The 20,670-nt window shown below is 41.0% G+C and overlaps 1 protein-coding gene across 2 annotated transcripts; it reads right to left on the reverse strand.

The window, feature by feature from the left end:
- Positions 1–148: 148 nt before the first annotated feature.
- On the reverse strand, positions 149–20,670 carry ash2l (ash2 like, histone lysine methyltransferase complex subunit). 2 transcript variants are annotated; one of them, XM_085464531.1, is made up of 17 exons: positions 20,588–20,670; positions 19,559–19,616; positions 19,332–19,477; positions 19,148–19,236; positions 18,948–19,042; positions 18,109–18,204; positions 17,064–17,159; positions 16,897–16,972; positions 15,212–15,229; positions 9,510–9,609; positions 7,609–7,826; positions 6,676–6,843; positions 2,839–3,032; positions 1,193–1,285; positions 1,001–1,099; positions 854–913; positions 149–768 (listed from the first exon to the last, which is right to left on the reverse strand). In XM_085464531.1, the coding sequence occupies exons 1-17, from the start codon at positions 20,644–20,646 to the stop codon at positions 661–663; spliced, it is 1,773 nt and encodes a 590-aa protein (XP_085320657.1). In that variant the 5' UTR covers positions 20,647–20,670; the 3' UTR covers positions 149–660. The 2 variants fall into 2 exon arrangements, with proteins under 2 accessions (XP_085320657.1, XP_085320658.1); XM_085464532.1 differs by lacking the exon at positions 15,212–15,229.

Genomic DNA, 20,670 nt, shown 5'->3' on the forward strand with positions numbered 1-20,670 from the left:
ACAGTATAGGAGAGAAACTGTGTATAAATTAGTCTTTCTACATCATAGATACAAATAATTTCAAAGTTCACCAGTAAAGCAGCTCCTTAGAAAAAGGCTAGGTGAACCAAAAAGACCATTCAACAAAAAACAGATTTAATTAATCAGATCAACTTGGATGTGGGATTTTTTAATTAAATTTAACCCAGTGTAAAAAAAACACAAACAAATAAAATTCACCCAAAAGAGACAATAACAAAGACTTTCATTTAGACAATAAGTGAAATGGTGAATTGGCTCTGTTTGGCTGCAACAACACACACAACTTCATGGTGCCAAAAATGTGTTGAACTAAAACCTTTCTAAAGCATAACAACTTTAAATTATACACATTTGAAACCGGAGCACCATAAGTAAACTAATTCAGAAAAGCCTGATATGGAACTTCGCCCTATGGTAACAATGATATGCAGCCCACAGTTCGGTGTCATTTTAAATGTTTTATGTCTAGGAAGAATTCATTCAGCCCATACTGCTGACGATATTTTAATATTGCAAGAGCTGAAATGCTGCTTATTTGACCTACAGTTTACTGCAGGCATGAAGTGTTTTCATTTTGGCTATCTAAAGGTTGAACAACGTTTTTGACTCAGGGGTGTGTGTATAGTCAGTTCAATGTTTTCATCCCTCCCATGGAGGACTACGTCGTCCATCCACATCAGTCTCCACATGGTACAGCATGTCAGCCAGAGTGTGTTCGATCACAGCTCCCCAGCCCATGTCACTCATCTGAAAGTAATCAAACAATGACTCAGAGGAAGTTTCAAGATCATTTGGAGAAAGTTGGGAATCTTAAAAGGTATGAAGCTCTCACCGGCTGGTACTTAACATCCTTTGGAGGGTATTTGAAGTGGGGTCCAAAATTGACAGAAACCTGAAGAGGTAAGGGTATACTTAAAAAAAACAAACCCCTTTCCAACCTTAAAATCAAATAAATCATCAAATGTGCATGTGTACTCACTGTGCAGCTCTTGTATAGTGAGATGGCAGGGAAGTAGATGCCCTCAAACAGGTTTTCAAAGGCAACACCTTGGTTCACTCCATTTTTGTAGAAAATCATCTGAAAAACAAGAGCCGGGCCAATAAGAGGTAGGTAGTGGAAAATGACAGTAGGTTTTCTCCACTGGAATTAATTTTGAAAAAATGTTCTAACCCTGCTGGGACTCATTGGCTTGAGGCTTTTCTCTGCTTTGTCCACATAGTCCTTCTCCTCAAAGTACAGGTAACTCTTAAACTTAATTAGTGCCTGAAAAGAGAAACTGGTTTTAGATCCAACTAGTCCAAGAAAGACATGAAAACACCACACCCACACCAACCCCTGAGTCCCTGTGTTTTAACACGGCGGGCGTGATTGCGGATGCCGTGCAGGTGCGTCCGCACGGCACCGCAAACCACGCCCCACCACATACCCCCATCGCCCGATTGAGGCCGGGGAGCAATCTGGCCGAACCTACTCCCCCCCCCCCGCGAACTGGGGCGAGACTCGGCCCAAAACATCGGCGCCCCAGCCCAAGCGACGGGGAAGCGTCCATTCTGGTGGCCGCCCGCGCATCCAGCGGCAACGGCGAAGTTGGCCCGGAGGTCGGCCGCGTAGCAAGCGGACACGGCCCCACAGGCATGGCCGTGAGCTCCTGTACCCAGGCAGCTGGGCAGACGTCAGGCGCGCAGAATCGACTGGTGGCAGCGAGGCTGGACTAGCCAGCCCGCCGACCCCCGGCTTAGCGGGGCTGTCCCGCTCCTCTGCCTCCAACTCTGGCTGCGCAGGCTGCCCTGGAACAGGGACCTCCGTCTCCTCGCACAGCTGCTCCGCCACCGCCTCCGCCACTCCCGTTTGGAGCGGCTCCCCGCACTGCGCCTCCGCCTCCAGCAGGCACAGCCCCTCGTCCACCTCTGGGTGGAGCGACTCCTCTTCCTCCGGCAGGTGTAGACCCTCGCCCGCCTCGTCCTCCGCCTCCGATTGGAGCGGCTCCTCCACCGCTCCCGGCAGGCTCGGACCCCCGCGTGACTCGTCCACCACCTCCGGCTGCCGAGGTGCCCCACACGGCTCCTCCACCGCTTCACTGTCCTCGGGACACACTTGTAGGGGTGGCGCCCAGGCCCAGAGCAGCGCCACCAGCTCCCCAATCCTTTCCAGGTGGCGCTCGGACCAGTCCTGCAGCTCTTCCTGCTGGCGACGCACCTCTGCCGCCTGCTCCCGCTGGGCGGCCGCCATTTCGGCCACCCTCCGGGCCAGCTCCTCCATTCCCTGGCTCCGATACGGACCCGCCGTGCCGCCTCCTGGGTTTCGGCACCAATGTGGCGTGAATAAGGCACGGCGGGACCCCGGAGCAACGTTCAGAGCCAACTTTATTTAATTCACGTCACACCACACCCACACCAACCCCTGAGTCCCCGTGTTTTAACACGGCGGGCGTGATTGCGGATGCCGTGCAGGTGCGTCCGCACGGCACCGCAAACCACGCCTCACCACAAATATATATTTATATTATTTTATTTATTTTTATTTACTCCAGCCTAGTAATAATACTGTTAATTTGTGTTATTTCTACAACACAAATTCTGGCTCAGAGGAACACATCTATCATTCCAACAGTTGCTGTTCCTTTAAAAAATACTGGCAGTGGTATCCAGTGGTATAAATCTGATTGGCATTTATCTCTCTTGTATAAGTAACATGGGAGGTGGACAAATGAAACACAGCCAAGCTCTTGGGACCATTTTGATACAACTGCATGTGACAGAAATGCAATGCTGAACACAAGAAGAAATCAGAAGTGCAGCTGATGTAGCTGCGGTTACCTTGTCCTTGTATGTATCAGGCAGAGCCTTCGCTGTCTCTGTGTCTTCAGGCAGCTCTATGAAGAAGCCCAGTGTGTCTCCCTGACTGTAGCCTGAGGAATAATGTTTTCCTATTGACTGGTGAAACCGCGTCCCTTTCTTACTGCGCCAAGAGTAGCTGAACTTGTCATAACCCAGAGGCGCCTGCAGGTTACCTAAGTTATAAATAAGATCCAACATGTTAGATATTGTGGTATTAACATTTTGTCAAAGCAGCTGAGTATCTAACTCTATATTAGGGCTGCCAGATTATGCCAAAGAATGATATCCACTATCCACTCTGGTAAAGAGTGACAACACAATTTATTATTTAAATTGAAGGGAATACATATTAACTGAAAAATGAGTAAGGACAAACAAACCTTAAAGCTGAAAGGAAAAAGAGGACCTGTTCTGATGTATATATCAATACATAATAATGGCAGATACTCATTAAAGAAAAATTTTGAGGTTTGTGAATTTCTTAGCCTCCCATCTAGTTAGGAGCCACAGAGGTGGCTGAAGGCTGTCCCCGAAGTCACTACATAAGACGCAGTATACACTAGGGCTGGGTCATATCATACAGTTCATGGTAATACTGGTATAATGTTGGGCAACGATAAGAAAATGAAATATCGTGATAGAATATGGGTAAAACTTGCATGTGCAGTGCCTTTGTTTTCATAGGCACATGGCAGAAAAAGCATGGCGGACGAAAGCGGATCGTTGAATGAAACGGATGAACCAGAATTGGTTTGTAAAAATGTTGCAACTTCAGTGTGGAACTGGTTTAGCTTTCGTCCGTCAGATACACAACAAAGTACTATTTTTGGTAGAGCATGCTAGCGGGCCGTCGTTATTACCGTGTTTTTTGGAAAATACGGCACACTTAAAATTAATCCTTTGATTTTTCTGAAAATCGACAGTGCCCCTTATAATCCCGTGTGCTTTATGTATGAATTCTGGGTGTGTTTACTGACCTGGAAACGATTTTATGTACACATTTTTATATAACTTTAATGCACATAAAAACAAAAACAGGTGCTAATGATCAACTGACCACTTTTTTTCTATGCTTAAGTGCTTTCTATCCAACAGTCACACGCCGATGGAAACAATGGAGAGCAATTTGGGGTTAGTATCTTAATATCCCTGCCAGTCTTGTGACCTACTCTGCCTCCTGAGCCAAAGCCAACATTAAATGTACATGTTGTGCATTTTGAACATGTTAATGTATATACAACTAATCTTTATTGTCCAAAAACTGAAAATTGCTCTGTAGTAAAAGCGCTATACAAATACAGGCCATTTACCATTAGATCGGCAGTAACAGCAGGTAGCCCCAATATAATTACTATCTCAGGAGCACAGCTTTGAGAGCCCAAAGGGAAACTGAATTCTGATGTGCCAAACACATTTGCTTTGTCAAGGGTAGCTCTACAAATCTCTCCTGCTACTCAATTTCTTTTCCTTAAACATAAATAAATAAAAAAAATAAATAAATACTATTCACATTAATATATTTATTACATAACAATCATGATAAGAGTGAGAAGCCAGAGATCCAGGAGATCTGAGCCCTGCATGGGTCCTCAAGAGTACAGAAGACCCAGACATCACCATGCACAGAGGACAAGACCCCAGGGCCTTAAACACCATAAAATCTTCCTGGCACCCTGCAAACCATCATTAGACGTCACCCTAGCCTCACTTTAAACAGCCTGAGCCTGATTTGGCAGTACAGCTATAAGTCTAATGAACGGAGTGTCCCACTTGCTCTTCAGCCGAGCACACACCTGACCGACCCAAACCTGAATCTGTGGTCCTTTTGAGCAAGATTACTACTGTGACAAAATGTCATCACTAAGGGAAATCTAAAGGTCTAACATAAGCCATTATTTTTTCTTTCCATCATTTCATTTTTTTCTGTATTAAAATTTGATTTTCAATTTGTTAGTTTTTGTAACAAACAATTGTTTCTATAGTTTTAGTTTTTAAATCAGAATGAAGGCTCTGGTTATCACAATACACTTAAATGATATTGACCCACAGTGATGACATTCCTGCCTCAATGCACAAAATATACATTTCTTTTAGTTAATTTTTCAGATACACTATATAATTTTCTTTAAATTTGTTTTTATTCTTTTACAAGTTAAGAAAAATATCTTTCCACACCCAAGTTTGTATTTTTAGTTTAGCTTTACTGAACTATGATAACCTTGTAAACTCTTATTAATCTAATCTACAGTCAATTGATGAGACTTTATAATTATATATTATTTTAATGCCATTGTATATGTCTTTCTACTCTGTAGTAGAGCAGGGCGATATGGCCAAAAATATTTATCACGATATATATTTGAAAATTTGCGATAACGATATAACTGACGATATAATTGATGCGAGACAAAATACAACTCCACAACATTACTAGCGCAAAAAGACAACCTTCCATTTATTTTCACTTAAACAAGAAACTGGTTTTTATGTACATTAAAGCTTTATAAAAATTTAACAGTGCAAATGCAAATTCCTTGCTGAAAGTTTAACCAAAAGGCATTTCCAGTAGAAATGTGCTGACATATCCTGAGCATAACCATGTATAATATCCACTGAAGTTAAAAAGAGGTGCTTTCCAACATTAAACTGCAGCGTGCAGTACGTATTTTTCGGACCATAAGGTGCACGGGATTATAAGGCACATTAAGCGAAACAAAGCAGTCAGATAAATCAAACTTTATTAAACTCATTCTTCTTGCTTCCTCCACTTCTGTGCCATTGATTCATTAATGTTGAATTCTCTGGCAGCTGCTCTATTCCCATGTTGTTGCAGTATATTAATGACTAACCTCGTATTGTGGATGGATTATCTCAGTTGTTCTCCTGACTGAAGTTTGGTCCGTTTACAGCATCCTGCCATGCGATTGCATTTGTCTCTAACCATGAGGAACCTTCACGTTAACTTTTATAAGTGGAAAAGTGTTAAGTGTTCGTCCTCCAGCTTCACTGTTTATGTTATGCTAACATAGCTGTGTCGCTAGCGAGCACGTAGCATATAATTATATACCAGCTAGCCCAACTTCAGTAACCCTACAAACGTCGCTGCTGTTTAGTTTCCTGTCTTCATTTATGTTGGAAGTGATAGCAGAGCTGTACGTTTGATTTTTTTCAGAAAACTCTCAGTCAGAACATGCAATATCATGCTTAGGTAACTAGCGAAACTAGCGCGCTAACTTCCGCTAACTTCCTGCTAACTTCTAACTCCGTTAAATGTAATACATTTTGTTTTCATGGATGCCTGGAAGTTAAACTTCATAGTTACACCTGGTAAAGCAGCAATGCTGATCGTTTTATTAAAGATGAAAGAATTTAGACAGTTAACTCTTGGTGATGCTGCAGTGTTCGTTTGACCTGAAGAATACGGAGTTTAGGACCCAGATTACTCCCAGCATCTTAGTCCGACAAATACGACAATAACGACGGCCGCTTGCATGTTCTGCAAAAAAATGTGCTTTGTCGTGTATCTGACGGACAAACACCAAACCAGTTCCACATCACTGAAGTTGCACCATTTTTACAAGCCAATTCTGGTTCATCTGTTTCACTCAACAATCGGCCATGTGCGTATGAAAACAAAGGCACTGCGCATGCGCGTTTTACTCCCATTCTATCGCGATATTTCATTTTCCTATCGTTGCCTAACATTATACCGGTATTACCGTGAACGGTATAATATGGCCCAGCCCTACTCTGTACACAAACTATATTGTAGATGTAAATGTAATCATATTTGTATGAGTACAAAGCACTACTGACCAAGTGGTTGAGACCAGCCAAGTCTGGCTGCGGTCTCTGGAGGCATGTCATCAACAGACACCTCAAAGTACCAGGCGCCTTTCCGAACGCCATGGGAAGCTCGGACCATTGAATAACCCTTCTCCCCAGTCACTGTCAGGCGGTCATCAGAGATCTTCAACTGAGGCGCTGCAACATAAACATACTTATTCATACACAGCATAAAGTAAAGTGCCATGAAAAGTCTTGAGTCACCTATAACCTCACTCCATTTTGTGTTCAAGGAACCGGACTTTTTTGTAATTTGTTTTTTAAAAGTGGTTTTGAGCAACAGTTGTACTTTCTGAACATCAAGATATTAACTACTTTTGGATTCAGTTTCAGTCTTTGTACTAGAAAATTTTCAGAGGAAAATTTGTTAAGCAACTCACCTATGAATGATTCAAACATTCATTAGTTTCTAAGTTGAGGGATGATTCAGTGTTGTGCCCAAGCATAACAGAAAACTTAGCAAAGGACCAATTTTCAGTTATATCTTTAGGCACTTTTTGCCCCTAAAGATATTGTGATCCTTATTCCTTTAGCACAAACATCACATTGTCTTTCCAATATGATGTTTGTGGTTTCAACAGCATGTTTGGTTGGAAGGGGTCCAATTTCACTGTAGGTAACAATTTTGCATCAGATGCCTGATAAACTACTCCCGAGGACTGCGAAAATGAATAACAAAAAAAGCTGCCAAAGAGAGTTCAGGCTGTTTTGAAGGAAAAAGATATATATCGACTTTCAAACTTCTTGACATTCTACACTCTGCCTCATATAATGAATTTACATTTTCGTTGTCCGTGTTTCAATAAACTGCCTCAAACAAAATACAATGAACTCAAGGGTGGCTCAAGTCTTGTGCGCAGTATTGTTCATACGAAGAAAACAGAACGTCCTTGAAACCCATACCTCTGTCATGTAAGGCCAGCAGCACTCTCTCATACAGACAGGCTCTGTACAGATCACCAGGTATGGGTTTGCCTGCCCAACAGTCCAACTCGAGCTTCTCTGGGTCTGGAGCATGCGGGTCTGGTTCTGCTAGGACATAACGGTAGCCATCTTTATTAAATGGGTGCTCCAGTGGGTAACCATGAGGAGGCAGCCGCTGAGCAGAGAACAGAGGGTCGCTGCAAAGAGATAGAATGACCAGTTGTAATTTAATGGTAGCATGCACGTGTTAAAGTTGCATGAGGAACAAAATAGATTTGCATTAGAAAAATGCATAGGGATAACTATGACATCTATATAACTATATATTTGTTATATATCCATAACTAAAATGCCCACAAGCTATGTTTTTTTTTTTTTAATAAATTCCCCACAATCCAACAAGGACAGGGGGGTCCAGGCCCATCCAGCCCCTCCACCTCTGGCAGATCCTCCTGCCTGCAGAGTGGTCTCCTCAAAAGTAGTGGGCATCTTCAAAAAGATGATAAGACCTCCTGCCAGCTAATCTGAGAAGTTTATCATATTGAGAATCAACCAAATGAATGAAATGAAAAGGATTTATTGGTTTCCTCCAATTCTTGAATACTTGTTTTCTCTTTTCTTCTTTCTCTTTCGTCTTTAAGCAATGATTTATTAAATCTCCAGTTTTTACTTGGCAGAATGACCTTCTTAATTACTAGTATTAAAGACACAGGAGCATGATCGCTGACAGCTATTGGGTGTATCTAAGTGTCTGAAACAGTGTCTCAACAGTGAGCTGCTGACTAGGTAATAATCCAGACAAGAGTAAGAGTGATGAACATGTGAGAAGAAAGTATATTCCCTGCAGTCAGGGTGATGATATCGCCATCCATCACAAAGTCCGTAATCACTCATGTACTGTTTTCAGCCCAAGTGTTGCTTTTTATTATTATTATTTTTAAATGACTGTCACTTACACTTTGGAAAGCAGTTTCTTCCGGCTGTCTACGTGGACCTGCAAAACTACCATTCAATTTTCTGGGACAGATTTTTTTGCTTATATTTTGCCTTAGAGGTACAGGCTTCTCTTACAACAACATCACTCAAAAGTATGTACTTATATTGTGAAATGGAGGCAGGGCAACATGCAAATTGTATGGAGAGTGCACAAGGCTGTTGGTTCTGAATGATTCTGATTTACTATGATATGCATGTGGTGAGAACAAAATAGATGTATGATTAACTGCACCAAGTATGTGCAGTTAATCATTTCAACAGTAATTTTGTGTGGAATCCACTTTTTTGCACACGGTAAGAACATTTCCTCGGAAATTTTAATAAATGAGGCCCAGTGTCCGAATAGACTTACCTAAACCTTAAAACTTAAATAGACTCCGAAATCAAACTCCCTTGGTTGCCTTTAACTGCAAACATAAACTAAGCTGGTTGATCAATGCTCACCTATTGCCTGTGTATCAGGGGGAAAAAGAAGAAAAAAAGCCTATGTTGACTTTGTCCCAAAGTATTTCCCCTGGACATTATGCCTGTCACTTTGAGGAATTCTTCAACCAGAATGGAAATGCTAAGTGCCAGTTTGCCAAATTACCTCACCAACTAAATGGTTTTTAGCCATCACCAAATCATATAATGTAAGCAAAGATGCATATTTTATATTTGTTTTAAACAGTAATGGCCATCATGCAGGCATATAGCCAGAAAGCTATAACTTAGCTATGCAATATGTATTTGACATTAGTTGATTCATCACATTTAAATAAACTTTGCTGATGTTATAGTGATAACTGAGTATATAATAAACACAAGCCTCCCAGTTGTTATACATGATACATAACAGACAGAACATACAACAGTGCAATATCATAATACAGGACCGTTAGTACCTCCTAGTTCTCTTAGCTGCTCCTGCAGCTGTCCCCTCTTGTTGCTGCTGTTGTTTACGTTTGGCACCTCTTCCTTTTCCTGGGCCAGGGGCCAAAGCACCTTCAAGAACATAAGATAGATTATTCAAATGAACCCACACAGGCACACAAACAGCCAGACAGTAGCAAAGGCAATATACACTTAGATGCCAATTTCTCACACAGTCCTGCAAGAAATTTTCCTTATGTCAGCTTTTCTCCCCTCTCATCAATCTCAACCAATATTCATGAAAGGAGAATTTATTGCAGGGCCGGCGTCTTAAATTAGCTTTCCATTAGCTTAGCTCTACCTAGGTGTGGTGGACATATAAAGACTTGCAGTACTGCAGGCACTAGTCTTCAGGTCTGATTACACCAACTGGTATTTACTGAACCTGACCTTAACTACTAGGTTGGTCTTTTCTTTCACTAGTTTGGTGCAGAAATCTGCAGAAATGACAGTGCCCTCCTGCAGTCCTGAGGGAACAGTCGACTCTGGGCTGACATGTTGACTGACAGTGATGACTGACAGTTGTGGAAGTTTAACCACAAATGGACCTTGCCACTGTGGCACCACTGAATGAGGTACTGGAGATTATGAGGATCACTATGAGAACACCTCACAGCTCCTCATATCCAACTAGGAGGATGACGCATAAAATTTTCATTCCCCCTTGAGGTAAAGAGGACAGCGCACCAAACTCCCCCACTGCTAGGACAGATATGCAGAACGTCTGCAAATGTGCTACATTACAGGTTGAATATTACTTGGCTTGCTGTGGTAACAGAGAATACCAGCAAACCAGTTATTCCCAGCTGCTGGAAGAGGTATCAGTGTCACAGAAGGCATGTGTGGGAAAAGATCAAGGTGATTATAAAAATTTGGTGAACATAGGGCAGCATTTGCCCTGTTCTGCAGGGTCTGAACAGTTTACTCACAACATACAAATTTGGGATGGTCACTCATGTATCTCTGAGATGTCTAACGCACCAGGGAAACTGGTTTACATCTGTAGGACACATAATTTTACCCTGACAGCAGGTATCTGAGGCGCCTGTTACAAGTACACAGTGCTGCCATTTGGCCAATCCCTTAGTTCCATTGTTTTTGTACACTGCACTGAAGCAGCAACAAAAGTGTCCTGAGGCAGTAGGCAAGTTTTTTAGCTATACTTTTAGATGACTGGCTCCTTCTCACATGTCCAGAGCAGAAGGCTGCGTCACTGCTGTCACGATACATCTGACCTACCTGAGCATTTCTATAAACACAGAAAAAGTTGTCAACAACATAACTTTTCTGGGTTATCCGTGAACTCAATTAAATTATATTCCATTTATATATGACCAAATCATAACAACAACTGCCTCACTTTATATTGTAAGGTAAAGACCCTACAACAATAAAGAGAAAATCCCAAGAATCGAATGAACCCCTTTGAGCAAGCACTTGGTGTCAGTGAGAAGGAGAAACTTCTTTTTAAGAGGAAAAACCCTTCGGAGGAACCAGGCTCAGGGAGGGGCAGCCATCTTTGGCAACAGGTTTGGGGTAATGGGAAGTAGACAGTTTAAAAGACACTCAATTTCCTTTACTAAAGTGAAGGCATTCAGAGCGTGCCTCATTCTTTACCACCTGCACAAATGGGTACCTTCAGATTATGCATTTGTTACTGGGGCTTATAGCATCAGGTACCCTAGTAGTCTGATTCAGCTGGGTATAGAGGAGGGAGTTTTAAGTGCTGGGTGTCATATCTCAGACCTAGCCCAGTGCACAGCAGAAAAGAGTAATTGTAACAGTAGAATGCACAATAGCATTATGCCATTGGTGACATCCAGCTTTTCTGACGCAAGGAGTCCCAGTGGGCCTTCCACAGGGTTTAACACCATTTAAAATGCTTTGGGATCCACCAGATCTCTTTAAAATTGTAAACAGAGAATGAGGATTGGTGTCACATTCCCTTTCCATGTCTGGTTTGAGTAATTTTTTGTCATTCTTTTAAGACCTGATTGACAAGCACATTTAAAGTTTACTGGGCTGCTATTACTATTTGTCATGTAGGGTTTGGGGATAAAACAGCTGGCCAACCATCCTGCATGTCCTTTTCTGGGGGCCCCTTTAAAATGAAAACATTTTAAAGGGGCCCCCAGATGGCCTCTGGAGACTTAGCAGTGATTTGGGCCTCTGCAAGGGGAGAGCATTCATTTCCTAACGTGATTGGTTCATATGTGCCTTTTATCTCTCCATGTCTCCTTTGGTTTTGTCTAAAGAATAATATGTGCCCTGTTTGCATTTCGAATGCTTTTTTTGTGCAGGAAAAAGAGTTTTCGGCAAAGTTCTTCAGCTTTTCATTTACTGGGTTGGCTTATCAGTGTTTATACAAGTCAGGGGCTGCAGGTGCCAGTGGGTCTGCAAGCTCACTTTACTTGTTGTCTAGCAGCATCCTGAGCCCTGTTTAAAGGGCTGTGCCACAACATGCTGGCCCTCCCTCCTCACGTTTGTCCAGACTGTGCAATAGAGCAAGCTATTTAAGGGTGAGTGGTTCAGCCCAACAGTTGTTGTGATCATCAGCAGATCAGGACTGGTATCATGCTTCTGAAGAATACCCAGCAATGTGGATCTCCAAGTGAAACATCTAACATGTGCTGCTTTGAGAACCGGGGCTACACAAGAAGTTACAGTAAGTTATGACTGACTTAGCTCAAGTGCTGTTGGTGTAACTGAACCCAAAGGCCAGAGTACAGATAAAGCAGCAGTGAATTTGTGGACAGACAGCTATTGAAAACAAGTTGCAATAAATATGTGTAAATGACTTTAAAGACAAATGTTTGCTGCTCAATATTACTATTTGATATACAACTATTGTTTCTTTCTTTCTTTCTTTTTTTTTTAATAATAATATTGCCAAAACCACCACTAAGCATACACACACAAATGGAGAAAGCAGCTTATTCAGCATCTGGAGTACACAGGAAGGACAGCAGACACAAAAAGGCAGGAATTAGTCCATGAGTTATGTGGCATTTTCCAAATACTATGAGCCTCTAATGCCTCTTTGATGTGCCCTTGCCACATCTGTCTGGCAAAATGTAAATTAAATGGAACAAGACCTACTCATTTGATTCAACTCATTCCTCCAAACACAAATAGAAAGTCAGAATTAAGTGCTCTAAGGTAAACAAGAACTAACCAAACATGCCCACTTATCAATAAGTTTAGTGATCCAAGTGATGGCTTCTCAGTAGCTGCACATAACTCAGTTCTTATTTTTCTAATTTTTAAGTCAAATTTTTGTCTCCAATTCTAACGTGCTACTCAGTTGTTCAATATACATCTGGACATCTTTTACTTTACCTGACTTTACTTTTAACTAAATTATAGGTCTTTTCCACTAGTACCTAATCACATATCTGCAGTTTTGGTCATTTTCATTACAACTGAATACCACCAAATGTACATGGGGTCATTATAGCAACATAGTCGAAGGTCCCGTGACTCATTTGCATGCAACTCAAACCCCACAACAAAGGAGGACGCTGAGTAGGGCTGCCACGATTAGTCGACTAGTCACGATTATGTCGACTATCAAAATCGTCGACGACTAATTTAATAGTCGACGCATCGTTTGAAGCTTTGTAAGATCACAAAGGACGCAGGAATGAGTAGTAGGATTTAAGGGTGTAATAACGGACTGAAACAGAAGATGGCAGCACTGCATGTACAAGGATGCCAGCTGCCGTTAAACCCCGAAGAAGAAGAAGCTGTGTCCCAGAATTCATAGCGCAGCCCAGCGCAGTTGTCAACAATGGCGGCAGCTAGTTAGTTTTAACTTTACTCCTATTATTCTTTCTGGGTCACAAAATAAACGTTTAACATATTTTCAGGCGAGAATGTAGCTGTGTAAACCTCAAATATCTGCTCAGTTTATCAAGACACCACATATTTTCAAAAGCTCTCCGACGTTTTCGGAGACGTCTGTTACCCACTAGCTCGTTAGCTAGGCGGGGGCAAGGCTAACTAGAGCCGTGAGAACACCGGACTCCCGGCAAATCGTTTTCAAACCCACCACTGTCTTTCGCTACTCAGGTTAAACATGATATATAAGTCACTTAGATAACTTAAAATGTTATTGTTTGGCTTTCTTTAGTATTTTATTTGTTCCTGAGTAAATCGGTTTGGCTAAGATTAAAGTTATAGTTTTTGCACAGCTAAATAAACTTCAAGCAGACAGCTGATCATCAGAAGTTTGAGACGCTGGATAATATACTCCGGTGTCCTGTTATATTTTAGAAAGCAAGGAGTTTATTAAACTTCACCGAAACAATCTGCAAATTTCATTAAAAATTAATAAACTACCATCTTGTCTTTATTTTTAGTTAGCACAAACACTTCAAGCTGTAAGCTAATGATAGTTATATAAGACCAGATGCTGCTGGTGCAATAAGCTGTACATCCAATGGATGATGATCTGATTAGTCGACTAATCGCAAAAATAATCGGTGACTAGTCGACTATCAAAATAATCGTTTGTGGCAGCCCTAACGCTGAGTCAACGGTATACCTGCTTCTCAGTGTATGGCTTTTTGTCAGATTCTGGGACCACAGTGTTCTTATTTTTTTGCCCCCTCATTGCTGGGTTTCAAAATTGGTGTTGATTTTCACAAAGGAGAGACACTTTCATCATTGGCACGAAGTATGTTGACGTCAGATTTTTGCCTCAGATTGCTTGGAACCCCAGCAGAGGTGGTACTAAAGAAAATACCTGGTACCATTTATATTGGAAACCCTACAAACCGAGTTGAGCCATGTCAAGCCAACCCAAGTAGGTACTAATGGAAAAAGGCTATTTGTGAACTACAGGTTTAACCACTGAATGTAGGTGTGAGCTGAAGTAATAAATGCATATTATAAACATCCCATTGCAAGTACAGCTTAATGCCAACAACAACTAATTTTTAAAATTCATTGTGATGTTAAAATATTTGATCATCACAAACTACAAACATTAAAGATTCTAATCTAGACATTATTTTCACAATTTCTATTTTATTTATTGAACACAATTGTTCGGTAAATAAAATGCAAGAAAATAATAAATTTTTCACACTACTGTAGGATATTTTTGTATAGATTGTTTCTAGAAATGTCTAAAACCTGTCATTTTGAGTTTTTTTTTCCCCTTTGCCGTCGAGCTTATCTTTTTAAAGTAATTTTATGGCTCCAGACCTGTGACACAAAACTTGAGATGGAGGCAATTGAAGAGGATGAGGCTAATAAGCATTGGGTAAAAGCCAATAGCAAATCAAAAATGAAAATCTATTCTTGCAGCCATTGCACTTTGGAAGGGCAGAGTGCCATTACAGTCGGGAGATTTTGAAGGATTTCAGAGCTCATTAGCAGCAAGCCAGAGACAAGAAAGATTCACAAATGAGGGTAAAAGCTTTTTAGAAGGTGGGTGGGAGACCAAACAGATACAGAGAGCAAACAGGGAGGTTACAACTGGATATGGATGAAGTTGCCCTCAAGATGCTTTTTGGGGATCAGTTTGGGTTGGTTTGTGCTACACAGGAAAGTCTGATTGGAACATTTGGGCCAACTTCTATCCAGAGAAGTTATGACACACACACACACACACACACACACAAACCCCACACTAATTACTCCAGATGCCAACACACCACATATTCACCTGAGAAAGAAGATCCACCTGGAACATAATGCACAGAATCACTATGGGAATCACATATCACACCATTTGATTGAGTTTGGGGAGTTTACAGCTCATTATTCATGTAAGGCTGATTTCACACCCAACCCATTTGGTTCAGTTTAGTCACACTCTTACGCCTTGATTATACTCTGTTGTGGACATGGAAAGGTAGAGACACAATGGCCAAGTAGTCATTCCTGTTACACTCAGATTGATGTTCACTTCTCTGTGGACAAGTCAGGTAGCAAAAGGGGGGAGAAGACAAACAAAAATCAATAGGCAGGCACATCAAGGTCTGCCCTGCCCTCACACTCACCATCTGATGGCAAAATTTATATCACTTGGACCCTAGCAAACCCTGGAGGACATGGAAATTGTAATCAAGGGTTTACTATGATAGATGCCAGCAGTTTGTGAAAGCTGTCAAACTCTGGTGCAAATGAAACCTAACCAACTCTGCCTGAAAAGGAGGGCCTTGGCATGTATCCAAGGAAATTTTATCCAGTTCTATGGTGAAAAAAAGCCCAATCAAAATAAAAACCATTTATGTTAGAGTGACTGCAGCAGAGAAAGTTTTAATCAACACAAGCTTGCTCTAACGCACTGTACATCACTCTCCTTCACTGAGACCTCAGTGCTTGTATGACCAAGGAGAGAGCACGGGAAAGCAAGAAGTCATTTCAAAAGCTAGGCTTTTTTGTCACTGATGTGACCAAGAGGGATGACAGTCAATCAAGATAAGGTGGTTAACTTGCTCAAAAAAAAAAAAAAAAATCTCTAGCCCCAAACCTGAAAACATTACACCTAACCAATAAATGAATCCACAAACAGTGGAATAACTGAGCAAAAGCTTCAATTTTTTAGCAAAAGAAAAGTTGCTATTATATGCTTCTGCACATTTTGCCCAGTTAGTATAACAGTGACCTCTTAACAATTTAATGAATATATCTTCTCTTTCAGCTGCTCCCTTGAGAGGTTGCCATAGCAAATCACCTGCCTCCATCTCACCCCATTCCTAACATCCTCCTCTGACACTTCAATGTTCAGCATGACCTCCTTCACAACATTAATGGACCACCTGTGTGATCATATCTTTTCCTTCTGATTCGTGAGTACTCCTGATTATGTTCTTTTCTCTTGAGTGTGACTTATATATGGATATAAATATACATCCAACCCTGTTGGACATACGCACTAAAAACACTGAACCTCTTCAGCCATAATGATCCACTTGGAAAAGGAAATCTGTTGGGCATTTCTCATGGCCTTCAGACAATAATTCTGATTGCTACAGAGTTATAAACATTATATGCTGGCTGAGCCAGAGCCAGATTATAATGCCTGCAATAAGTTTCTTGTTAATGATGATAAACATGTCAATGTCGATAAAGTGCACCATCATCTGCTGTGACATCTCCGAAATGTTATCTTTACATGTGCAACTGTGAGAGTTGTTGCTGCATGCAGGATGACAGCTGTTAAATCTATCCAAAATGTCTGTTTATTTTATAATAATGTCAAGTGAACCAAAAACGAATCAAACTGTGGGTGTGAAACCACCTGCAAATATTTTAGCCTCTTTTTCTTTAACACACAATGTTATATAACAGGACTAATCTGTGCTTATCGTTATTACAGTTTGGAATATTGTTTTGCACCCTTACCATTGAGCCCACCAGCCATGGGAGTACCAGTAGTCTGTTTCTGTGTGTCATATGAGGGTCCAATGTTTCCCAGGTCCTACACAAGAAATACATATTTTACATACTGTATTTTTTAAAAAATGCAACAAATGCCCCTCCAGTGTGCAACAAATAACAGAATAAAATACCTGGTCCAAAAGGCCAAATTTAGGGTACTCCTCTTCAGGGTCTTTACTGCCTGGATCAGGGTGTTCCTTCACCAGGAAAACATCGCGCTCTTTGCACTGGAAAATAAAAGTTCTACTCAATACTAATACTACAACATTTCAATAATCATTACATATTTATTTATATGAGGATACCTGGTCATGATATAGCAGTGCAGCAGGGTGGATAGTTACAAGAATGGTTAAACAACATTTCTATAAATACCTCAGAGTACACATAGATAATAAACTGGACTGGGTTAAAAACATCACTTCACTCTACACTATTTTCTGAGGCGGCTGAGGTCTTTCAACATCTGGTGGACAATGCTCAGGACTTTTTCGAGTCTGTTGTGACCAGTGCCATCCTCTATGACGTTGCATGCTGGGGCAGCAGGTTGAGGGTCGCAGATGCCAACAGACTCAATAAGGTCATCCACAAGGCCATTAATGTTGTGGGGATGGAGCTGGACTTCCTTAGGTTGGTGCCAGAGAGGCTGGCCAGTCACAGGAGCATGTTCAGTAAGACAGTGAGATTATCAAAATGCACCACTGAATGACACAGAAAATCATTCCTTCCATGTGGCTCTCTCTCTGTACAACTCCTCCATCTAATGTACAGTGCACACTGCAACAGTTACACCCTTTTGCACATGCTCTACAGTAAAATAACAAATGACAAAGTTTAACAGGTTAAAGGTAAATGTCAATCATATATATTTCACCTCTGTAATATTCTTAATATTTAAATTGAGCTATTTGTATATTTAAGTGATATTTCTTACATTTTTAAACTTTGTAATATATTGTACTATTTAATTAATTTAGTCTGTTACTGTTATTGTCTTGAAGCAACTGTAACCCACATCACTCCCTTACGGATTATTAAAGTATTCTGATTCTTTTCCTAACTGTGCTGTCTTCACATGGACATGTTTGTCTTTTGTTTTGTTTTTTAATAAAAAAAGAGAATTTAAAGCATAACTGCCTATATTTTCTGTGTAATGGACTGTAGCAGTCACTGTACCATCGTCTTCACTATATTGTTTGGCCAGGTGAGCTTCCCGGGTCTTTGTCGAGTTGTCATGCACTCCCAGTACTTGTCAATAAATGGGATGATATCCTGTAACAAAAGAAAATAAAAAGGAAAATTGAAAATTAATTAATCCTACAATTTAGGAGGGCTTCAACAAGTTAAAAAAAGGTAAACAATAATTCTTTCACATAAATGTCCATAAGCTTGAATTCTTCCCCCTGCTCCCTTTTAACAGGTTGTCACCACAGCGGATCATCTGCCTCCCACTTAATTTAGTCACTTAATTTATTTGTAAAGGATTTTACATTCAGCTCCCCTTCTGATGTAACTGGCCACATGTTTCCCAGCTTAAAACTGGTACAAAAGGTACACTACCGTCTGACCTCCCATGGCTCCTCTGAGATGACCATCCACCAGTGTGTGTTTATACATGTTTGTACTCATTTCCCATTATGATTTAGGAAATTAACTGGACTGGAATTTGTATAACACAAACCTCATTCACCCATTCACACCCACTTTAATACAGTTCTATAGTCTATCCTTTAACCCTTAGGAATATTGAAGGAGCTGGAGATGGCTCTTTTAGGTGGTAGATGACCTGCTTTACTGCCTGACCCTCAGTTTTCATATACTCAGTGCGCGTCAGGAAACGATCTCAACAACAGTAATTTAAGTAAAGATTAGCATTACTCAGAATTTAAAACTGTTCCATGAACATCTACTATGTCTGGGATAGGAAGGCAACAGTTTGATACACCTACTTATAAGACTAATGGCTATCCTATAAGTGTAATATCATTGGAAAAGCCAAAAACAGTTACACGCACCTTGTCTTTAGAGAACATGGTCTTTGGATGCTCGTCTTGTGTTCTGGATCTCCATGTCAGGTTAGCAAGAGCTGTGAGACACATCTCTTTCAGGTCTGAGAAACCAAAAGCGCTTTGTCAGTCATTCAAAACACAGAGTAAGTTATGATCTTAAAGCTTCAGAAAGGTTATTAGCTGGTTAAAGCACATGGCACACATACTTGCTTGTTTCCTGAGAAAATATGTGTTACCACTGTGATGGCACACGTTGCAGTGAAACACATAATTGGTCATAAAGGGCAGACAGGTCCTGTAGAGGAGGAGAAAGACTGGAGCATGAAAGCTGTCAGGACCGTTACACAGCTGCTGATATTGTACTGACCAGCTACCGAATAATAGCTTTACTCTGTGCCGATGCCAAATGTGTCAGCGGTGAACCACTTCATGCACAAAGCACATTGCAGCTCCACCTCTCCCAGCTGCCTGCCACTTTCCTCATCTCCTGATCCAGTGAGAGCGTCAGCAGCCTCTGAGCCTTCACCAGCTGCCTCCTGAAATAATCAAACTCAGATAATTAAAAGCAAGAATTTACAAAACAAAGCCTTAGCAGTTATATAACTCAGTACCATTACCTCTTTGCCATTAGATGACTCAGTCTCCATGGTCGGTAGCACTCCAAATGCAGTTTCCCTGAACATCAATGGACAAATCAGATGATCCAACAATTATTATACATGCAAAAGCAGCCATAAGAGAACTGCAATAACAACATTTCTATTAACTTTATAATATAAATGTCTATTTTTTTTTTAAAGGAAAACCAAAGTTTACCCATCCATGAAGGGATCTTATTTCAGCTAGTACATGCTCACTTGTTTACCCTTTGTTAGTTTTTATTTTAATCAAAAGCATACTGCTAAAGAAAATTGCTATTTTCCACATAAAGGTCTTCAGTTATAATTTCCAGATTTTACGCGTTTGTCAGCAGACCACGCAGTGTAGGGTCTGTTGGTGTAAAGCTGCTTTCTCTTTCAAACTGGCTTTATGTGTCCGTCTGCGTACGCTTTTCGGTAGGTCAGGAATTTAAGCAGAATTTATGGCCGCTGAGTATTGAGCTATGCTGTCAGATGGAGGCGGTGTGCAATGTCTTACAACCGGTCTATGAGACACTCTCGCATGTGTTGTTGTTGGTCCGTTAGCTAGCGACGGAGAAAAGCGAAGTTAAACCTGAATAGAAATCGAATGCATAAAACAATAAAAAAAAAAGTGTCACTGCAACCACACTCTGTGCTACTCGTACTATAATTTTTGATATTTGGGTTTTGGCACGGTTTAATGGTCCCCGGTAAGCTCTATTCCGGTGTTGTACACGCTTGTACTACAGTGGAAATTATGGACCTGCAGATGCAGATGTTGGGAAACGTGTACGCGGATGGACACATTTGCGGGACCATAAATCCAGCTTAAACTCTAACATTAGCGTTTAAGCTGTAAGTTTAAGAAAAGCTAACGCTAGTTAGCAAGTTTAGCCAGTTTGCTAACATTGTTTCTGATAAAAACAGAACGTTAATGCTAATTAATGCGGGTTATATGTACACATATAATCCGCAATATGACCTAAAAATTCTATACAATAAAACTGTTGCATCAGGCGCACATACCCTTCTCCGGACTCAGGTTCGGCTGCAGTAGCAATGCCCGCCTCTACCTCGGACGCCATGTTTCGAATCAATAACAACAAAAA

This window comes from Copadichromis virginalis, linkage group LG7 (genome assembly GCF_057382275.1).
Source record: "Copadichromis virginalis isolate Kocher_CV1m ecotype Utaka linkage group LG7, C_Virginalis_male_GT1.1, whole genome shotgun sequence".
In the NCBI taxonomy this organism is placed as follows: Eukaryota; Metazoa; Chordata; class Actinopteri; order Cichliformes; family Cichlidae; genus Copadichromis; species Copadichromis virginalis.

Bases quoted from the DNA above. Each gene is read 5' to 3' on its own strand.
- ash2l (XM_085464531.1), bottom strand. From the start codon at position 20,646: ATGGCGTCCGAGGTAGAGGCGGGCATTGCTACTGCAGCCGAACCTGAG. The intron at 18,205-18,947 runs GTGCGTGTAACT...CTTTTGTTACAG, and splicing joins CCATGTTCTCTAAAGACAAG to GATATCATCCCATTTATTGA. The intron at 6,844-7,608 runs GTATGGGTTTCA...TTTATGTTGCAG, and splicing joins GCTGGCCTTACATGACAGAG to CGCCTCAGTTGAAGATCTCT.